At 42.8% G+C, this 21,423-nt stretch overlaps 2 protein-coding genes across 2 annotated transcripts; one reads left to right on the plus strand and one right to left on the minus strand.

Moving 5' to 3' along the window:
* Positions 1-1,800: 1,800 nt before the first annotated feature.
* Positions 1,801-10,767, minus strand: LOC121543707 (protein DENND6B-like). The gene is made up of 17 exons (XM_045208962.1): positions 10,286-10,767; positions 9,993-10,031; positions 9,827-9,869; positions 8,769-8,881; positions 8,259-8,339; positions 8,048-8,153; positions 7,780-7,922; positions 7,587-7,642; positions 7,289-7,411; positions 7,068-7,163; positions 6,824-6,984; positions 6,586-6,740; positions 3,204-3,257; positions 3,000-3,109; positions 2,781-2,883; positions 2,520-2,594; positions 1,801-2,392 (listed from the first exon to the last, which is right to left on the minus strand). Exons 1-17 carry the CDS (start codon positions 10,436-10,438, stop codon positions 2,270-2,272), a joined length of 1,734 nt encoding a protein of 577 aa, XP_045064897.1. The 5' UTR covers positions 10,439-10,767; the 3' UTR covers positions 1,801-2,269.
* A 72-nt stretch (positions 10,768-10,839) lies between these two features.
* On the plus strand, positions 10,840-21,298 carry LOC121543706 (leukotriene A-4 hydrolase). The gene is made up of 18 exons (XM_041853846.2): positions 10,840-11,077; positions 11,775-11,905; positions 12,182-12,302; positions 17,088-17,261; positions 17,592-17,644; positions 17,758-17,830; positions 17,958-18,098; positions 18,187-18,210; positions 18,310-18,380; positions 18,573-18,684; positions 19,556-19,700; positions 19,804-19,907; positions 20,015-20,085; positions 20,257-20,311; positions 20,423-20,518; positions 20,630-20,712; positions 20,808-20,912; positions 21,101-21,298. The coding sequence occupies exons 1-18, from the start codon at positions 10,922-10,924 to the stop codon at positions 21,231-21,233; spliced, it is 1,848 nt and encodes a 615-aa protein (XP_041709780.1). The 5' UTR covers positions 10,840-10,921; the 3' UTR covers positions 21,234-21,298.
* Positions 21,299-21,423: the final 125 nt, after the last annotated feature.

The following is a 21,423-nucleotide window of genomic DNA, read 5'->3' on the forward strand; positions in this document are numbered from 1 at the left end:
TTTTTCCACTAATTGGTATTTTGACCAAACACATCAGATCTTTTCACATCAGATCTTTTTCAGAGCTGATCTGATTGGTCTAAAGTAAAAAAAAGTTTAAAAAATGATCAGAATTGGACTGCCTATATAAACGCAGGCCTAGTAGACAGACAAAAGGGAGTACAGTGAGTGAGGCAGAAGCTCTGATCAGCTGCATTGGTTTTACATTCACTGGTAACCTGAAATATTAGGATTGGTTGTAGTTTAGGAAAGATGTTAGCTGATGGATGAATATCTTAGCTGAATTAGCTTGGAGCGGCTTTGGCTAGGACTGGCGCTGTCAACTTTGTTAAAAAACCCTGCACATACACCACAAGAGATAATGTGTGTATTACATGTGTTTTATGCACTCATTGACCACTATAACGTTAAAGAAATAAGCTCAGTTTCAGCCATGTCTACTGTGCACCAAGTATACAAAAGTATGTGGACACCCGCTCGTCAAACATTTCATTCCAAAATCACGGCCATTAATATGGAGTTGGTCCCCCCTTTGCTGCTATAACAGCCTCCACTCTTCTGGGAAGGCTTTCCACTAGATGTTGGAAAATTGCTGCAGGGACTTGCTTCCATTCAGCCACAAGAGCATTAGTGAGGTCAGGCACTGATGTTGGCCGATTAGGCCTGGCTCGCACTCGGCGTTCATCCAAAAGGTGTTCGATGGGGTTGAGCTCAGGGCTCTGTGCAGGCCAGTTAAGTTATTCCACACCGATCCTGACAAACCATTTCTGTATGGACCTTGCTTTGTGCACAGGGACATTGTCATGCTGAAACAGGAAAGGGCCTTCCCCAAACTGTTACCACATAGTTGGAAGCACAGAATCGTCTAGAAAGTCATTGTATGCTGTAGCATTAAGATTTCCCTTCACTGGAACTAAGCGGCCCAGCCCGAACCATGAAAAACAGCCCCAGACCATTATTCCTCCTCCACCAAACTTTACAGTTGGCACTATGCATTGGGGAAGGTAGCGTTCTCCTGGCATCCGCCAAACACAGATTCGTCCGTCGGACTGCCAGATGGTGAAGTGTGATTCATCACTCCAGAGAACGCGTTTACACTGCTCCTGAGTCCAATGGCGGTGAGCTTTGCACCACTCCTGCCGACGCTTGGCATTGTGAATGGTGATCTTAGGCTTGTGTGTGGCTGTTCGGCCATGGAAACCCATTTCATGAAGCTCCCAACGAACAGTTCTTGTGCTGACGTTGCTTCCAGAGGCAGTTTAGAACTCGGTAGTGAGTGTTGCAACCGAGGACAGACGATTTTTACGCGCTTCAGCACTCGGCGGTCCCATTCTGTGAGCTTGTGTAGCCTACCACTTTGCGGCTGAGCCGTTGTTCCTCCTAGACGTTTCCACTTCACAATAACAGCACTTACAGATGACCGGGGCAGCTCTAGCACGGCAGAAATTTGACGAACTGACTAGTTGGAAAGTTGGCATCCTATGACTGGGCCACATTGAAAGTCACTGAGCTCTTCAGTAAGGGCCATTTTACTGCCAATGTTTGTCTATGGAGATTGCATGGCTGTGTGCTCGGTTTTATACACCTGTCAGCAATGGGTGTGGCTGAAATAGCCGAATCCACTAATTTGAAGGGGTGTCCACATACCTTTGTACATACATATAACCCTAAACTGAAATCTGGAATCTAAGACTTTGTAACCTGGATATTTAGAGGTGTTTCAATGTAGTGTGATTTGTTTGTGCTTGATCAATAGAAAATACTGAGACTGATGAAAGCCTCAATGTAGTCACTTAAATGTAATTCACCCCTTTTATGAGTTTTAAAATCATCAAAATAAAAAGGTGCATATGCTAGTTATATTTTACACTAACAACTATGCATGTTACATCTGAATAGCTGGAATTGAGCAAAAGGCTATACTCAAACATGTCCCTCTCCACAGGTATATGCTTCAATCCCTCTAGTAACAATCAGGATACTTAGTGAAGGCATAATCTCATAAAGCCTACATTTCAACTACTCTATTCCCCTTAACTTAAATTAAATTAAAACGTAATGTTATTGTCATGATGAAACATAGCTATGTTTCTTATATTACCTAAACTTCTAGTTTGCTACATTCTAAATCGTCATTATCTTACTCAGAGGGGGTAGTGGTTTGGGTGATGGCAATACTTTTAGTTTCAGGTTGTTTTTAAAAGACTAAAAACAAAACATTATTCAGTGTCAGTTTCTGTATCTATTCAGCAGTGTATCAGTGTTAGCGTCAGTATCTGTGTAGTACAGTCTGCAGGTCCTCTGGTAGAGAGCTGATGACAGTCTGGAGGTATCCCTCTAATTTCTCCAGCACCCCTTCTTTCACTGGGAGCTGCTGCTTGCCAGCCTTCATCTGGAGTGGGGGAGACAGACAGAGACTATAGTTTGCAATGGTTTGTGGCACAGAATTATTTTCTTAAACTAAATATAGCATGTTACAAACGGCACCCGTTGAGGTGAGTATGATGGGTTCTACAGACCAGTTTCTCTCTCAGTTTCAAAACCAGGTCCACGATCTCCACCTCTGACTTGTCTTTGGTCCAACCCAGCAGGTCCTGGGTGAGCAGATCATTAACAAAACATTAAACTAAATCAAGTCTTATGGGTAGGGAAAGGACTCCTAACTGAAGTAAAGTCAGTGGAGTCGTGTGGTTGAGTTTATTGGTCACATGATGCTCTGTAAGTAGAGTTAAACTAATGTCTTTAGGTGTGAGTGAACAAGGCTGTGGGGATCAACTCACAGCATCACAGACGACCTCTAGGTGGAGACATTCTAGTTTCTGGGTCATCTCTCTGTGTCGCAGGCGATACCAGCCATCGAAGTTGGGGGACCTGAAGAATTTCCTACAAGGCCATACATCGAAGTACAATGCATTATGAATGATTTGTTTAGAAAAACATGCCACAACAAGATACAATAGTTAGAAATGACAGGTGAGGTGGCAGGTGGACAGACTCACCTGTACAGGCCCACCCAATCCCCTTTGAGCACAGAGGTGAGCCGAGGTCCAGCGTGCTCCAGAGTCCCCATGAACTCCTCCTGACTGAAGGGACGGATCTGAGGAGGGGTCTGAAACACACACACACACACACACACGTTATTACCATATTCAAACATAGTTTCAACATACCATAGAAACAGGTTTGTTATCAATATCACCCACCTTCCAAGGAGTCACAGACCTCTGCAGAGGCATCAGGCTGGCCAGGTAGCGTTCCTTGGGAAGACAGACAGAAAGACAAGTGAGACACACAGCATGCGGCAGGACAGAGAGACAAATAGTCTATATAGGGGTGGGATGTACAGTACCAGTCAAAAGTTTGGACACACCTACTCATTCCAGGGTTTTTCTTTATTTTTACTATTTTCTACATTGTAGAATAATAGCGAAGACATCAAAACTATGAAATAACACATATGGAATCATGTAGTAAGCAAAAAAGTGTTAAACAAATCCATATACAGTTGAAGTCTGAAGTTTACATACACTTAGGTTGGAGTCATTAAAACTAGTTTTTCAACCACTCCACAAATTTCTTGTTAACAAACTATAGTTTTGGCAAGTCAGTTAGGACATCTACTTTGTGCATGACACAAGTAATTTTTCCAACAATTGTTTACAGACAGATTATTTCACTTATAATTCACTGTATCACAATTCCAGTGGGTCAGAAGTTTACATACACTAAGTTGACTGTGCCTTTAAACATCTTGGAAAATTCCAGAAAATGATGTCATGACTTTAGAAGCTTCTGATAGGCTAATTGACATCATTTGAGTCAATTGGAGGTGTACCTGTGGATGTATTTCAAGGCCTACCTTCAAACTCAGTGCCTCTTTGCTTGACATCATGGGAAAATCAAAATAAATCAGCCAAGACCTCAGAAAAAAAATTGTAGACCTCCACAAGTCTGGTTCATCCTTGGGAGCAATTTCCAAACGCCTGAAGGTACCACGTTCATCTGTACAAACAATAGTACGCAAGTATAAACACCATGGGACCACGCAGCCGTCATACCGCTCAGGAAGGAGACGTGTTCTGTCTCCGAGAGATGAACGTACTTTAGTGCGAAAAGTGCAAATCAATCCCAGAACAACAGCAAAGGACCTTGTGAAGATTCTGGAGGAAACAGGTACAAAAGTATGTATATCCACAGTAAAACGAGTCCTATATCGACATAACCTGAAAGGCCGCTCAGCAATTAAGAAGCCACTGCTCCAAAACCGCCATAAAAAAGCCAGACTACGGTTTGCAACTGCACATGGGGACAAAGATCGTACTTTTTGGAGAAATGTCCTCTGGTGTGATGAAACAAAAATAGAACTGTTGGGCCATAATGACCATTGTTATGTTTGGAGGAAAAAGGGGGTTGCTTGCAAGCCGAAGAACACCATCCCAACTGTGAAGCACGGGGGTGGCAGCATCATGCTGTGGGGGTGCTTTGCTGCAGGAGGGACTGGTGCACTTCACAAAATAGATGTCATCAAGAGGAAGGAAAATTATGTGGATATATTGAAGCAACATCTCAAGACATCAGTCAGGAAGTTAAAGCTTGGTCGCAAATGGGTCTTCCAAATGGACAATGACCCCAAGCATACTTCCAAAGTTGTGGCAAAATGGCTTAAGGACAACAAAGTCAAGGTATTGGAGTAGCCATCACAAAGCCATGACCTCAATCCTATAGAGAATTTGTGGGCAGAACTGAAAAAGCGTGTGCGAGCAAGGAGGCCTACAAACCTGACTCAGTTACACCAGCTCTGTCAGGAGGAATGGGCCAACATTCACCCAACTTATTGTGGGAAGCTTGTGGAAGGCTACCTGAAACGTTTGACCCAAGTTAAACAATTTAAAGGCAATGCTACCAAATACTAATTGAGTGTATGTAACCTTCTGACCCACTGGGAATGTGATGAAAGAAATAAAAGCTGAAAGAAATAATTCTCTCCACTATTATACTGACATTTCACATTCTTAAAATAAAGTGGTGATCCTAACTGACCTAAGACAGGGAATTTTTACTAGGATTAAATGTCAGGAATTGTGAAAAACTGAGTTTAAATGTATTTGGCTAAGGTGTATGTAAACTTCCAACTTCAACTGTATATTATATATTTGAGATTATTCTAATAGCCACCCTTTGCCTAGATGACAGCTTTGCACACTCTTGGCATTCTTTCAACCAGCTTCACCTGGAATGCTTTCCCAACAGTCTTGAAGGAGTTCCCACATATGCTGAGCACTTGTTGGCTGCTTTTCCTTCACTCTGCCGTCCGACTCATCCCAAACCATCTCAATTGGGTGGAGGTTGAGGGATTGTGGAGGCCAGGTCATCTGATGCAGCACTCCATCACTCTCCTTCTTGGTCAAATTGACCTTACACAGCCTGGAGCTGTGTTGGGTCATTGTCCTGTTGAAAAACAAATGATAGTCCCACTAAGCCCAAACCAGATGGCGTATCACTGCAGAATGCTGTGGTAGCCATGCTGGTTAAGTGTGCCTTGAATTCTAAATAAATCACAGACGATGTCACCAGCAAAGCACCCCCACGCCATAACACCTCCTCCTCCATGCTTTACGGTGGGAAATACACAAGCGGAGATCATCCGTTCACCCACACCGTGTCTCACAAAGACACAGCGGTTGGAACCACAAATCTCAAATTTGGACTCCAGACCACAGGACAAATTTCCACTGGTCTAATGTCCATTGCTCGTGTTTCTTGGCCCAAGCAAGTCTCTTCTTCTTATTGGTGTCCTTTAGTAGTGGTTTCTTTGCAGCAATTCGACCATGAAGGCCTGATTCACACAGTCTCTGAACAGTTGATGTTGAGATGTGTCTGTTACTTGAACTCTGTGAAGCATTTATTTGGGCTGCAATTTCTGAGGCTGGTTAACTCTAATGAACTTATCCTCTGTAGCAGAGGTAACTCTGGGTCTTCTATTCTTGTGGCGGTCTTCATGAGAGCCAGTTTCATCATAGCCCTTGATGGTTTTTGCGACTGCACTTGAAGAAACTTTAAAAGTTCTTGAAATGTTCGATATTGACTGACCTTCATGTCTTAAAGTAATGATGGACTGTTGTTTCCTTTTGCTTATTTGAGCTGTTCTTGCCATAATATGGATTTGGTCTTTTACCAAATAGGGTTGTCTTCTGTATACCCCCCCTACCTTGTCACAACACAACTGATTGGCTCAAACACATTAAGAAGGAAAGTAATTCCACAAATTAACTTTTAAGAAGGCCCACCTGTTAATTTAAATGCATTCCAGGTGACTATCTCATGAAGCTGGTTGAGAAAATGCCAAGAGTGTGCAAAGCTGTCATCAAGGCAAATGGTGGCTATTTGAAGAATCTCAAATATACAATTTGTTTAACACTTTTTTGGTTACTACATGATTCCATATGTGTTATTTCATAGTTTTGATGTCTTCACTATTATTCTACAATGTAAAAAATAGTAAAAATAAAGAAAAACCCTTGAATGAGTAGGTGTGTCAAAACGTTTGACTGGTAGTGTATGTGGCAGGGAAGGCAGTCCTCTCACCAGTGGGATGATGAAGCTCTGGGTGAGTTCTAATAGATGTCTCCTCAAGATGGCACTCTGCACCTCAGATGGCCTCTTCCTCTGGATCCCCTTTAGGAGTCTTTTGATGAGGGACTTGTCTTTTTGAAGGAATGTTTTATGTGCTGTGTAGATACCTACAGGTAGGGAGAACATATTCTTACACACTAATAACTTACTCTCTCAAACTATGTTGGCTCCATAATTCCAGATGTTTTACCTGGTTTAGTGTCCAGTGTTTTCAGCTTGGCTAGTTTCTTCACCTTCACCTGCTTAGGCAGATCACCTGACATCTTGAGTTCTCCAAGGCGTATAATGTGGGGCCAGGACTGGAAGGTCTTTATGAAGAAGGGATTGGTGACCCCCAGAATCACATTGGGACTGGAGAGGAGAGAGAAAGGGAGCAGAGTGAGTTGAGTTGCCCCTCGGGTATAAACACAGTATTTAGAGTAAGCCCTACTCACGGTGCCTGTGTCCTAGTGGTATACTCCTTAAACTCAGTGTCGTGTATGGTGAAGTAGGGCCTGTAGTCACAGCAATACCGCAGTGGAGCAATCGAGCTATAGGAAGGGAGAAAAAATAATTTCATTCTACAAACTCACTGAGTTACATTGAGTTGCGTTACATACACGTGAAGCTAAATGTCATACATATTTTGGCATATTTTCATGCATTTTCTGTTTACCTCACTAGGGCCAGCACGGTTTCCGAGGAGACAGTGGGAGAGGGTGCCATGACGACCACGGGCTCCCCGAGTAGCATGAGCTCCCAGAGCATCTGCAGGTGGATCAGGAAGGACTGGAAACACCTGGACAGGTCAGAGGGCAAAGGTCAGTTCATATACGATGGATGCTGCTTTCACTAATACAATGTATCCTCAAATTAAACTGAAAATACAGCTAAGTTCAAGCCATGTAATTTACACAAATACATAAACAGATACATAACTACTTACAGTATATGATGTTTAGATTTTCACTTACTTGAAGAGGTCAAGCTCATGTATGGTCGGTAGCATCATAGGGGCTGGTAGAAGATTCTGGTTATAACAGGAACATACTTTTTTAGATTAATAATCCTCTAGCGATACCTATCAACTAACATCAATTTTACTAACATCATGGAGAAGTCGTATTTCCATGGGCATGTAGCCATTACATAAAAACCTATACCAACCTCCTTTTGTGCCTGTTTCACCGGGCTTCCCCCTGGTTTGTCATTTTTGGATGGGATCCTGACCTGCATGACCACGCCCATTACAGGCAGGTTGAGTGTCAGCCCTGGCACCGGAGATTGCCATTGGTCAATCTCGTTGCACACTGCATGGTGGGAGAGTGAGAAAGAAAAGGTTAGGGAAGTAGAGTCAAGACTGTACCATAGAGCCCCAGGTAACTATAATGGGAGACTAATTAGAAATAAGATAGACAAGAAGTTATCTCCCCACCTGCTTCAAGGCAAGGCTCCAACTTCTCAAAATACTCTGGAGCTATGATCTGCAGCAGGGACTGAAAGAGGTGGACATATGGTAGTCTGGACACCAGGACAAGAGACTAGAGAGTGAAAGAGAAAGACAGGAGAGAGAATGAAAGAGAAAACCAAATGTGAATACATTGTGGTTCTGATGACGAATCAGATCTGTAACATAAGCTTCTCACCTTCTGAAAGTAGCCTCTTTTGACAGCGGCATCCTTGACTTGTCTGAAGTAGACATAGCCATAGAAATGGGCCAGCTCTCGCTGAGGGAGAAAGGGAAAGGGTGAGAGATGAGAATAATCAAGTTATTGCAATGACAGAAGATTAGTGGTGGCTGACATGATATTCCACTCCAGTCACTGATTTCAGATTAGCTGTCCCTACCAAAGAACCAACCATAGCCCTAAAAGGTAAACTACCAAACTGTTCCTGGCTTAGACCAGTTGTTCAGTCAGACCACAGTAAAGGACCGATGACACACTCCCAATCCCAAATCGACCCCTAAGAGTAAGCCCTACACCCTATGCACTTGTGGAGATGTGAGAGAATTTGGTTGATATAAGCAATATGGTGAAACTTTCACCTAGCCTATCAGAGGGCAACGTGGAGCTATTACCCTATTGCTTACACCTGTCAAATCCAATCAGATCTCCACAAGTGTGATTTGGGATTGGGCCAGACAGAGGGCTCACCTGTAGTGTGACAGGTGCGTCTCTGCTGTAAGCGTCCTCCTCTCCGAACCAGGAGCCCCTGCGGCCCACAGACTGACGCAGTCTGAAGCTGAACTGGGTGTCCCCAAGGCATCCTGGGAAACACATCACACAGGTCATGTGACTGATATAGATTTTTGGCCCAATCCCAAATCAACCCCCTAGACTTGTGGAGATCTGAGTGGATTTGACAAGTGTAAGCAATACGGCAGGGATCATCAACTAGATTCAGCCACGGGCCGATCTTTTCTTCAGCAGATGGTCAGAGGGCCAGAATATAATACAAATAATTTGTAGACTGTAAATTGACTGCACAAAGCCCAAACAGATATAATATTAGACTAAAACATAATCATTTCAAACGTAGCTTACATTTGTATACGATCACATGTATCTATCTACTATGCGTGGTAATACTTTGGAACAGATTTCCTAAATTAAAATCACTTGGAGCTGATTTGCTGGTGTTTTTACAGTCTTTTGTGTCCAGCAATAAAAATATATATTTTTTCAAACTATTTTTGTTTTTGCTCAGAAAGCTTGGGGGGCCAAATAAGATCACCCCCATGGGCCACCAGTTGGGAACCCTGCATTTACATTTTAGTCATTTAGCAGACGCTCTTATCCAGAGCGACTTACAGTTAGTGAATACATCTTTTTTTATACTGGCCCCCCGTGGGAATCGAACCCACAACCCTGGCGTTGCAAACGCCATGCTCTATCAACTGAGCTACATCCCTGCCGGCCATTCCCTCCCCTACCCTGGACGACGCTGGGCCAATTGTGCGCCGCCCATGAGTCTCCCGGTCGCGGCCGGCTGCGACAGAGCCTGGATATAGCCTGCAATATGGTAATAGTTCCAACTTCTGATATGATAGGTGGAAGTTTCACCATATTGCTAAAATCCATCAATTCATGTCAGATCTCCACAAGTGCATAGTGCCTAGAGTCCTGGATCGATTTGGGGTTGGGCCTCTGACTCTGACTGTATTGTATTTTGTGATAATGTGATGACAGATTGTGTAATCTCATTCACTAACCTGAGTAAGAGTCAGGGAAGGACAGGTAGCAAATGCTGGTTTTCTGGAGTTTAAAAGAGAGGAAGCACAATCAGGGACATACAAAATGATTGACTCATTGACAGGCAACTAGCTTGTTATGTATGGGGGGCATCACAAAAAGTATGAGCATAAATTCATTTCATACCTCCTTCTCAGTGAGTTTCACATCGTGGGGGTACACAAGCTGGAATAGAGGAGAAAGTGCCAGTATGTCAAGATGTCACTATTCCACACATGCGCCAGCTGGTCAGATTATGAAACACATGAGAGGTTGGATCTGGTTATGTGGATCATGTTGATTTCTTTCTGCGAGCAAACAAGACTTTGTACACATGAACAACATTAGCACGCTAGCTAGCTAGAACGGATGTCAGATGTGATGTCAACAACACCTGCTAGGGTTGCTACACTACAGTAGTACACTGCAACCCACAATACCTCTATGGCTTGGCCGAGCTCGAGGTCGAAGGTAACGACGCAGACACACTCCAGCCACGACGAGAACCGGGCCCATGGCAAACGCGATTCTGTATTCTCTGCCGCATTCTTCGACTCAACAAGACAAGATTCGGAGCTGTCAAACGGGTCCATCACGACTCAGAGGTGCATTTTCTCATTGTCCCGAATGATTGTGTTGCCCTGTCCGCTATTTACTTCGTGACATGAAAGCAAGACGCTGCGCCCTCCAGTGAGAAGGGCTTGAAATTACAGCTGAATCCCCCTGTCCTGTAGTTACAGTAGATAGTTGTTCTGATAAAAGCTAAAAACAAGTGCTATTCAAAGACTGCTTTGAAATCTACATCATTTTTCATATGATTAAAATGTTTCCCCGACGTGTTTATTAACGCAAAGAAATAGATCGTTGAAAGGGAACGTAGCTAAATATACCAGCTCATTCTAGTATGGAGTTGTTTGATGATTCATTTAGAAAGAAACTGAACACATTCAGCTCCAGAGTAAACTACAACTCCCACAATGCATGCAGGGCGCTGTCACATGGTTGTGCGGTGAGCGGTGTTGTATGTAGTTACTGCAAGTTTTTTTGCGTACTCGCTTCATGATCCTGGACCGAATATGGCTTCAGCTACAGACCCCTGCTCCTTTTCCTCCTTCTCCAAGTGCGTTACCAAACACCTGAATCTCACCTATCATGTGGATTTTGACAGCCATATCCTCAAAGCTAAGGTCGCGCTCACCGTGGAGGTTTTAGTGGATCATTTCACGTCTTTGGTACAGTATTCATCTAATTTCTCAATCTTGTTAGCCAGCAAGCTAGTAAACTAGCTAGCGAAGTTAATTAATTCTTGCTAGCAAATGCAACTGAATTTGACCTGGGAAAAGCCTTGTTTCAGTACTCCTTGTTTCAGTTCTAAGCCTTGTTTCAGTACACCTGTTTCAGTTCACCGCTACAAAGCATTTGGTTGAGTTTATCAGAAACACAACGTATCACACACTGCTGCAAGACAAACTGTGATTTGAATATCACTCATTGCAAATCTGATCAAACCTGATCACATTCAGGAATGATATGTAGCTAGCCATATGTGCTTTATGACACTGTTCTGCTCAGTGACAGTAAGACTAGGACTTTGACAGGTCGAGCTGGCATATGATACCAGGCGTGTGAACTTAAGATCTGAGTTCAGACAGTTTCTCACATGTGTGTTTCTCACAGCAGGTGTAGAAAATGTAGTCAGCCTCTAAGGGCCAGGTAGAGATAGAATTATGTCTTTTTTATGGTGACAGATGTTTTACAGTCACAATCTGGGGGAAGTTGGAGGTTGTGGTTCTTGTAGTTGCTGACACACTTGACTTTGTCACAATTTTGCTTTATAACTGTTGGTAACCCAAACTTCTTTCTTTCTTTCTTTCTTTATTTCTTTCTTTCTTTCTTTCTTTCCTCTCTCTCTCTCCTTCCTACCAACAGACCCTTGACACGAAGGACCTGAAGGTCTCCAAGGTAACAGCCAATGGACAGGCAGCAAAGTTCACTTTGGGACCCAAGCACAGGTTCATGGGAACCCCTCTGGAGATCACACTGCCCTTTGACCTCTCCAGGTAACCACACCCCTATGTCTCACTCTCACACCTTAGGGGCCTGTTCAGGAAGATGTAATGTTATAGAACGTTCCGATATAAATTAATTGTGTAGAACAGAAATGATTTTGTCATTATAGAATAGGGAATAGTGTCTGCTCTATTCATTCCATTTCTATCTGTAACGTTCAGAACACTGCACATCACTGATTGCACCCCAGGTAACTCAACCCTCAGAGATTGAACTGATGGATACTGGTTTAGGTGTAATATTTAGTGTGTGTGTTTGTTTGTCAGGGGTCAGCATGTGATCGTGGAGGTGACTTATGAGACGGCTCCTAGTGCTTCTGCACTGCAGTGGCTCACTCCTGAACAGACTGCTGGGAAGAAATACCCCTACCTCTTCAGCCAGTGCCAGGTAACACACACACACACACACACACACACACACACACACACACACACACACACACACACACACACACACACACACACACACACACACACACACTGTGTGAGTTTATGGACATGCACAAACATGAAAAGTCTTATTTTTCGGTAGGGCTCGTTCTCACTCAACAAAAGACTATGAACAGTACTTTTATGGTAAAAGTAGTTGCAAACTGGCATCACAATGGAACATTTTCACAATGGATGCCAGTCTTGCTTAACGGTCATTTTAACTGTAAAATTAGTTGCAAGACTGTCTCAAAAGACACTTTCCCAACCCCCTGTTCTGCAACATCTGGCCAGTGGTATTCTAGTCATGCACAGAATCCTCTTCTGCTCTTTGAAGTTCTTACCAGAAGAAAGATTTCATAATTTGATTGACTCCCGAGTGGCGCAGTGGTCTAAGGCACTGCATCACAGTGATAGCTGTGCCACTAGAGATCCTGGTTCGAGTCCAGCCTCTGTCACAGCCGGCCGCGACCGGGAGTTCCATGGGCGGCGCACAATTGGTCCAGCGTCGTCCAAGGTAGGGGAGGGTTTGGCCGGCAGGGATGTGGATTCGTTTCCCACGGGGGGCCAGTATAAAAAATAAAATAAAATAAAAAATATATGCATTCACTAACTGTAAGTCGCTCTGGATAAGAGCGTCTGCTAAATGACCAAAATGTAAATGTAAAATAACCTGTGCCAAGTGAGATTACCTTTGCCCCTGCCTTCTTTCTCTATTATATATCCCTCTCTTCCTCTAATCCCTCTTTTTCGTGTATCACCTGTGTGTCCAAAGGTGCAGTGTTGGGCTGCAGCACTGATAAACTTTATGAGAGGATCATTGGCTCCTCTGTCGCTGATATTGATATTACTACATATTATTACACTCAATATTACTTTGTTTACTTCAATTAATTATATTTGTCCCCTCTTGGAGATAAATCCAGATTAGGTGGTTGATGTGATAATGTGCTTCAAACAATTATACTTTATTTATCTATTAATTATTGCAATAATGGAGCTGGTCGGGCATGCACGTCTGAGGTTTACGCCAGAGAGCTGGAATGACACGAGGAGTACAGAAACCTTATATAGGCAAGTCATCTTATGCAAGCATGTAGAAAACTCTTGATCTTGGTGTGTGTATGTGCTGGACAATGAGACGAAACTGGGGTACAGGATGCAGACTAGCTGTGAAAAAGGTTGTCTCATTCAGAGAACAATAGGTGCTAAAACAACAGGAAATGTCCCCAGACATAGTTCCTCAAAATTGCTCCTTGACCCGAGCAAGCAAGCGTCTTTCGCTGTCTGCCTAGATGATGTGGGTCTTGACACCCACACTAGCAGGAAACCATAGTTCTCACTAAAGATCAGCTTTAATATTGCAGATAGATTGTAACTTCCATCAATGTAATGGTCTGCATCACTTCCAATCCCCCATATGTTTTTTTCTCTCTCACAAATATATATATATATATATATATATATATATACACTACCGTTCAAAAGTTTGGGGTCACTTAGAAATGTCCTTGTTTTCGAAAGAAAAGCATATTTTTTTGTCCATTTAAAATAACATCAAATTGATCAGAAATACAGTGTAGACGTTGTTAATGTTGTAAATGGCTATTGTAGCTGGAAACGGCTGATTTCTAATGCAATATCTACATAGGCGTACAGAGGCCCATTATCAGCAACCATCAGTCCTGTGTTCCAATGGCACGTTGTGTTTGCTAATCCAAGTTTATCATTTTAAAAGGCTAATTGATCATTAGAAAAAAGAAGAAAGATTTCATAATTTGATCATAACCTGTGCCAAGTGAGGTTACCTTTGCCCCTGCCTTCTTTCTCTATTATATATCCCTCTCTTCCTCTAATCCCTCTTTTTTTGTGTATCACCTGTGTGTCCAAAGGTGCAGTGTTGGGCTGCAGCACTGATAAACTTTATGAGAGGACCTTGATCATTGGCTCATCTGTCGCTGATATTGATATTACTACATATTACACTCAATATTACTTTGTTTACTTCAATTAATTATATTTGCGGTAATGCTGCAATTATTTGGTTGTAATTTTGGGTAGAGCGGACATTTCCATATGTTTTTGTTAGCTGCATGTGCGACATAACTCCACCAGTCCTACCTATGATATCATTTACGAAGATTATACCTTTAAAAAATTTTTTTTTATCAATTAGTATATTTGAGTTAAACCATAATATTTGTTGCATTATTTGTTCTGTCGTTTCTGGAGGATTAAATTGAAATTGCAACCAACTTTCTATAGCTTGTTTTAGAAATAGTGATATTTGGGAGATTATTTCCTTTTCAAATAACTTAAAGTGAGAGGTTGTAATCTGAATAAAGGGAAAAAGGCCATTCTTGAACATGGGGTGAGACAATCTTACTAATTTGCTAGAAAACCAGTTCGGATTTAAGTATAACTTTTGTATGACTGAAGCTTTTAGTGATAGGTCTAATGCTTTAATATTTAATCATTTCTATCTTCCGAATTCATATTCATTATATAAATAGGCCCGTTTAATTTTGTCTGGCTTGCCGTTCCAAATAAAATGGAATGTTTTTTTCTCATATAATTTAAAAACTGTTCGCTAGGCGTAGGCAAAACCATAAGCAAATAGGTAAACTGGGATAATACTAAAGAGTTAATCAGGGTGATTTTTCCACAAATAGACAGGTATTTACCTTTCCATGGTAGCAAGATCTTATCTATTTTTGCTAACTTTCTATTAACATTTATTGGAGTGAGATCATTTATTTCATTTGGGATATGTATTCCGAGTATATCCACATCACCATCAGACCATTTTATTGGTAAACTACATGGTAATGTAAAATTGTATTTTTTAGTGATCCGATACGTAATATAGTACATTTATCATAATTTGGTTGTAATCCAGAGAGGTTAGAAAACGTATCTAGATCCTCTATGAGGCTGTGGAGGAATTGAGGCTGTCGTGGCCTCCCGAGTGGCGCAGTGGTCTAAGGCACTGCATTGCAGTGCTAGCTGTGCCACTAGAGATCCTGGTTCGTATCCAGGCTCTGTCGTAGCCGGCCGCGACCGGGAGACCCATGGGGCGGCGCACAATTGGCCCAGCGTCGTCCAGGGTAGGGGAGGGAATGGCCGGCAGGGATGTAGCTCAGTTGGTAGAGCAAGGCGTTTGCAACGCCAGGGTTGTGGGTTCGATTCCCACGGGGGGCCAGTATGAAAAATGTATGCACTCACTAACTGTAAGTCGCTCTGGATAAGAACGTCTGCTAAATGACTAAAATCTTTTTTTTTAAATGTAAATGTAATTCAAGTTGTGGATTTAAAAGAAAACATATATAAACTCCAGTCGTACTTTATCAAATGCCTTTTTAAAGTCTGCTATGAATAGCAGGCCTGGTTTCCCAGATTTTTCATAGTGTTCTATTGTTTCCAGTACTTGCCTTATATTATCTCCAATGTATTGTCCATATAAAAAACCTGTCTGATTAGAATGAATAATATCAAAAAATACCTTTTAAATTATTTTCGCTATACATTTTGCTAGAATGTTTGCATCACAACACTGAAGTGTAAAGGGCCTCCAATTTTTTAAATGGACTGGATCTTTATATTTCCCACTTGTATCCTGTTTCAGTAATAATGCAATCAGACCTTCTTCTTGAGTGTCTGATAATCTACCATTTACATAGGAGTGGTTAAAACATGCTAATAACGGTCCTCTGAATATATCAAAAAAGGTTTGGTATACCTCGACTGGTATGCCATCCAACCCTGGAGTTTTCCCGGACTTAAAGTCTTTATTTGCATCCAGAAGTTCCTCCTCTCTAATTTCACCTTCACATGAGTCTTTCTGTATGGCTGTTAATTTTACATTATCAAAAGAAAAACAATCCCTACAATTAGCTTCAGTTAGAGGAGAGGGAGGCGCCTGAAACGAAAACATATGCTTAAAGTACTTTGCTTCCTCCTTCAAAATATAATTTGGTAAATCATGGGTGACTCTGTCATTTGTAACCAGTTTCAGTAAATTCTTTTTGGTATAATTTCTATGTTGAAGATTAAAAAAGAATTTGGTGCATTTTTCCCAATATTCCATCCAGTTTGCTTTATTTTTATAATATATTACACTTGATCTTTCTTGAATAAGTTTCTCCATTTCTTTTTGTTTTTCCTCTAATTTATTCTGAACCTCTATGTTACAGTTCTTATTGCTATCTATCTGTTCTATTTCCTTTGTTAGTATGGACTCTTTTGACCTAAATTGCTTTTGTTTTCGAGATGAGTACTGAATTGCATGGCCTCTAAAGGCACATTTAAAAGTGTCCCATACAATAAGGGGATTTGCTGTACCTATGTTATGTTGGAAAAAATCTGTTATAAATTCCTCTGTCCTAGTTAAAAACAAGTTATCATCCAATAGGCTTTGATTAAATTTCCAATATCCTCGCCCACGTGGAAATTCAATAAGAGTAATGTATATGCCAATTATATGATGGTCCGACCACATTCTGTCCCTGCCAGTTCTTGGCTGTGAGCGCAGACATCATGTACATACTTCCCTAAAACTAGGTTCCTATGCTACACATCCACAGAATGGTTAGAAACAGGCCCATACCCATGCACGCACAATCCCATCTCATATGACCTAGTTATATCAAGAATCTCAAAGTTAATGCCTAAGCAACTAGGTTTAAAGAAAGATATTCTAGTACACAAGCATGATAAAGGTTTAACAGAAATGTCCATCACACAGGCCAACCATTGCAGGAGCATGGTACCCTGCCAGGATACCCCCGCTATGAAACACACCTACTATGCCCAGGTGTCTGTCCCCAAGGAGCTGGTAGCTGTGATGAGTGCTGTACGGGACGGACAGGAGCCTGATCCCCAGGACAGCAGCCGGGTCATCTACCGCTTCAGACAACCAGTCAGTGTCTCTATTCTCTATCACTGTTTCTATCCATCTCTCCATCCAACCATCCATTGTCATCCATAGCTTAATGCAGTCAGTCTTGCTTTTTGGCCTGACTGTTCAAGGTACAGTGCTGCCAAAGTAGCTGCTGATCAAGCAATAATGAGTTAATTAGAAGGAATGATTAGATGAAACAGCCAGATAACAAAAGGAACTGTCGTAGCACGCCTGCAATCTGAATGAAATGCATAGTCAGAGACTGGTGTTGGAGCAGGTACATGGCTGTGTGTGTCTGACCGCTGTGTTTGATTTATTTCACCATTGTTGACCTTTGACACCTCCCAGGTGCCCATGCCCTCTTACCTCATTGCCATCGTGGTTGGAGCTCTGGAGAGCAGGTACACACACACACCCATACATATAACTATTGCCCTGTTTTCCTACTCATTATTTTAAATGAATAAATGATCAGTGAAATATTAGTAACAAATGTTTGTTTGTTGTTTACAAGAGAGATTGGGCCCAGGTCTCGTGTTTGGTCAGAGAAGGAGTTTGTGGACAAGGCAGCATTTGAGTTCTCAGAGGTGAGTTTATCAGTATTTACTGTATCTGTTTGGTACGTAGGTTATTTGTCTGTCCCACTCATCTTACATCAGCAGAGTTTAATATTGAAATGTCAGCTTTGCCTAAATGTGTATGTGACCCTCTCAGACAGAGACCATGTTGAAGACAGCTGAGGACCTTGCGGGGCCGTATGTGTGGGGCCAGTATGACATCCTGGTCCTGCCCCCCTCCTTCCCGTATGGCGGCATGGAGAACCCCTGCCTTACTTTTGCCACCCCCACACTGCTGGTGAGACACCTTACACACATCACTATACCAAATCCCCCTGCCTGTTTATTTTTTGTAACATTCCTTTGTTCCTATGTTTATCTTAAAGGCTGGAGACAGATCCTTGTCCAATGTAAGTAAACACAGTTCACAGGTGTACGTGTCTTCTCAAGTATGTGTTTATATCTGTGTATGGGTGTGTTAACCTGTGTCCTCCTGTTTCTCTCTCCAGGTCATAGCCCATGAGATCTCTCACAGCTGGACTGGCAACCTGGTGACCAACAAGACCTGGGAGCACTTCTGGTACAACACAGAGAAAACATACTATCAATGTCTTTTCTCACTTGAATGAATGGGAATGCTATCATGTTAATTGGTCAAATTAGCCATAACTGAGTATCAGCCAAATGGGATGGAGAGATTGAGAGAAGGAGAGATAGAAAAGGAAGATCGCTTTCTGGAGTTAATTAGTGTCTGTGCCCCTTCCTCCTCCAGGCTGAATGAGGGTCACACGGTGTACCTTGAGAGAATGATTGGCAGGTCTATGGAGAGTGAACAGTTCAGACAGTTCAAGGCCATGGGCGGCTGGAAGGACCTGCAGGAATCGGTGAGAGAACACACACGCATGCATGAGTACACTGTAACACCCTTGTACACACAGGAGTACACTTAAGCCTCACATTGTCAGTTTGAAGTGACTCAAATTTTTCCAGAGTTTGATCAGCCAAAAGGCACATGGAATCGGATATTTCAAGTCACATTTCAAACCACCTTTCGTAGGTGATTTGAAGTCAGATATACATCTGATTCCTGGCCATGCAACTTGTATGTAAACGGTCAAATCGGATTAATTTGTTCTCAAGTGGTTTTTATTTGGCATATCTTGTTGCTTGCTAGCTACAGTTTGACAAGAACATGTGGTGTTCAAATTAGTGAATGTGCTAGAGAGCCAAATGGCTACCTAGCTAGCTAGTTGACTGCTGTGGCTAACCAAAAAGGACTTGTTTTGAAAGTTAGATCATCTTATCATTTGAGGCTTTAAATGTGTTCTAACACTATGATTTTGATCATTCAAAGCAACTGGGAAATGTCCATGGCAGGCTTTGTTGTCACCTTAGCTTGCTACATAACTTCTGAGTGATAGGAAGCACAAGCACCACCACCAATCAGCCTACAACACTGTGCACACACCCTTCGTTACAATGACAGCTAGCGTAGAAGTGAGCAAATGACTGCTGTCTGAACACACAAAAATACAATTTGGTCACTTGTAACTTGCTGTTTGGACAGTCAGTATTCCAAAACGGCCAGCAGTGTGATCATTGAGGCCAGCAGTGTGAACAAGGCTAAAGTAATGTGTCCGACTTCACTGAAAGATAAGCCACTTACCTGTTCATTTCTACCTGTGTGTGTCTGCGTGCGTGCGTGTGCAACTGTGTATGCCCGACCTTATCTGATCTGTTACCTCTGTCTCCCAGGTGAACACGTTTGGGGCCAACAACCCTCTGACCAACCTGGTTCCCAACATGAATGAGGTAGACCCTGATGATGCCTTCTCCTCTGTCCCCTACGAGAAGGGTTTCGCTCTTCTCTACCACCTGGAGGAGCTCATGGGAGGACCTGGTGAGAGACGCACACATACACAGTTGCATTTCATTCAGTAAAAAAAAAATACACCAAATTATTGAAGTCGCTTGCGTCATGTAATTGGCTGTGTCTCTTACAGAGGTGTTTATGGGTTTTGTGAAGTCATACATCCAGCTGTTTGCTTACAGCAGCGTCACTACTGAGGAGTGGAAGAACTACCTCTTCACCTACTTTAAGAACAAGGTACAGTAACCACCACTCTCCACCTAACCAAGTTGCTATCAAAGCCCGTTGCTGTGGCTCTTGAACTTCTCTCTGTTTCACCTTTACTGCTCCCTATCCGATCTCAGGTGGACATCCTGAATAAGGTGGACTGGAACGCCTGGATGCACACCCCTGGGATGCCCCCTGTCAAACCACAGTGGGTTTACCTTACCTAACCATTTCACTTGAGAATCACTCACCTGGCTGGCTGTTACACCTTTGAGCCACACTACTGTTATTTTGTGGGTCAGTTGTTTAGCTGTGTCACTGTTTACCTGTCCACTCAATCTGAGGTGTATGTTAAATCGTTGCCACCCTCCTCCCCCAGATACGACACCACCATGGCAGACGCCTGTATCGCACTGTGTAAGAGATGGGTGAAGGTGAGGATGCATGCTCCACATTGATAATGTGTATGTTATAGAACCTCATGATGATAGAACATAGCATTTTTAGAAGTATTACAGTATGTTAATTTCTCTCTCCCTCTCTAGACCAAAGAGGGGGATCTGGGGAATTTCAATGAGGTGGATGTGAAGACTCTCTCCACCCACCAGCTCATAGAGTTCCTGTCTCTGCTCCTGCAAGAGGTAGACACGCCTCACTGTCACTCACCTGGTCATCATAGCAACCTTCCATAAGCCATGTGATCGTTCTATCCGAATCCAAAGCAGACCAATGACAGTATCTTCCCCCCCTAGGAGCCCCTCCCCCTCAGCCATGTGAAGAGGATGCAGGAAGTGTACCAACTCAACGCCTTCATCAATGCAGAGATCCGCTTCAGGTGAGTTCCTGTTCTGGAGTCCCATCATGCAGTATGTACAGGCAAAGTGTTTGTCTGTGTATCATTGTCTCCCACTGTTGGCTCCCTTCTTCCAGGTGGCTGCGACTGTGTGTCAAGTCCAAGTGGGAGGATGCCGTTCCCATGGCGCTGAAGATGGCGACCGAGCAGGGGAGGATGAAGTTCACACGGCCACTCTTCAAGTAACCAACGGCGCCACAATCTGAGAGACAATCTCTGTTATTAGATGCCATGCGTTGTTGTGCTTTCTGGATACAATTATTTCTAGGCAGCATCTTGTTAAAAACATGATGAGTCCTATTCTCTTACTTACAGACCCTTTGTGCGTGTGTTCTACCTAATCCCTGTCTTTCTCCCTCCCTTCTTTTAGAGAGGTGTATAACTTTGATAAGTATCGTGAGGAGGCGGTGCGTGTGTTCATAGCCAACCGGGCAGCCATGCACCCGGTAACGGCCAATCTGGTCGCCAAGGATCTGAAGGTGGACACCGGCAAGAGCACCTGATTCTTCTAATTGGAATCCCAACGGAAGCACTCCGAGACCGGCATTATTACCGGGACCCCCCCATTGCCCAAAACGACCGGAGAAATCTAGAGAGAAGCTTCCAGTCACACCCCCCACCTTTTATAACTGTCTCTACTTTGCTCGACAGCTATTCAGAATTGGCTTGTTTCTGTTTGTTTTACATTAAGGT

This window comes from Coregonus clupeaformis, chromosome 28, assembly GCF_020615455.1.
Source record: "Coregonus clupeaformis isolate EN_2021a chromosome 28, ASM2061545v1, whole genome shotgun sequence".
NCBI classification, from domain to species: domain Eukaryota; kingdom Metazoa; phylum Chordata; class Actinopteri; order Salmoniformes; family Salmonidae; genus Coregonus; species Coregonus clupeaformis.

Coding starts and splice junctions, on each gene's coding strand:
- LOC121543707 (XM_045208962.1), bottom strand. CDS start 10,438: ATGGACCCGTTTGACAGCTCCGAATCTTGTCTTGTTGAGTCGAAGAAT. Junction 9,870..9,992: donor TGAAACTCACTGAGAAGGAG/GTATGAAATGAA, acceptor TTTAAACTCCAG/AAAACCAGCATTTGCTACCT. Junction 2,595..2,780: donor TAGAGGTCGTCTGTGATGCT/GTGAGTTGATCC, acceptor CTGCTCACCCAG/GACCTGCTGGGTTGGACCAA.
- LOC121543706 (XM_041853846.2), top strand. CDS start 10,922: ATGGCTTCAGCTACAGACCCCTGCTCCTTTTCCTCCTTCTCCAAGTGC. Junction 17,645..17,757: donor GTTGGAGCTCTGGAGAGCAG/GTACACACACAC, acceptor GTTGTTTACAAG/AGAGATTGGGCCCAGGTCTC. Junction 20,913..21,100: donor TTCACACGGCCACTCTTCAA/GTAACCAACGGC, acceptor CCCTTCTTTTAG/AGAGGTGTATAACTTTGATA.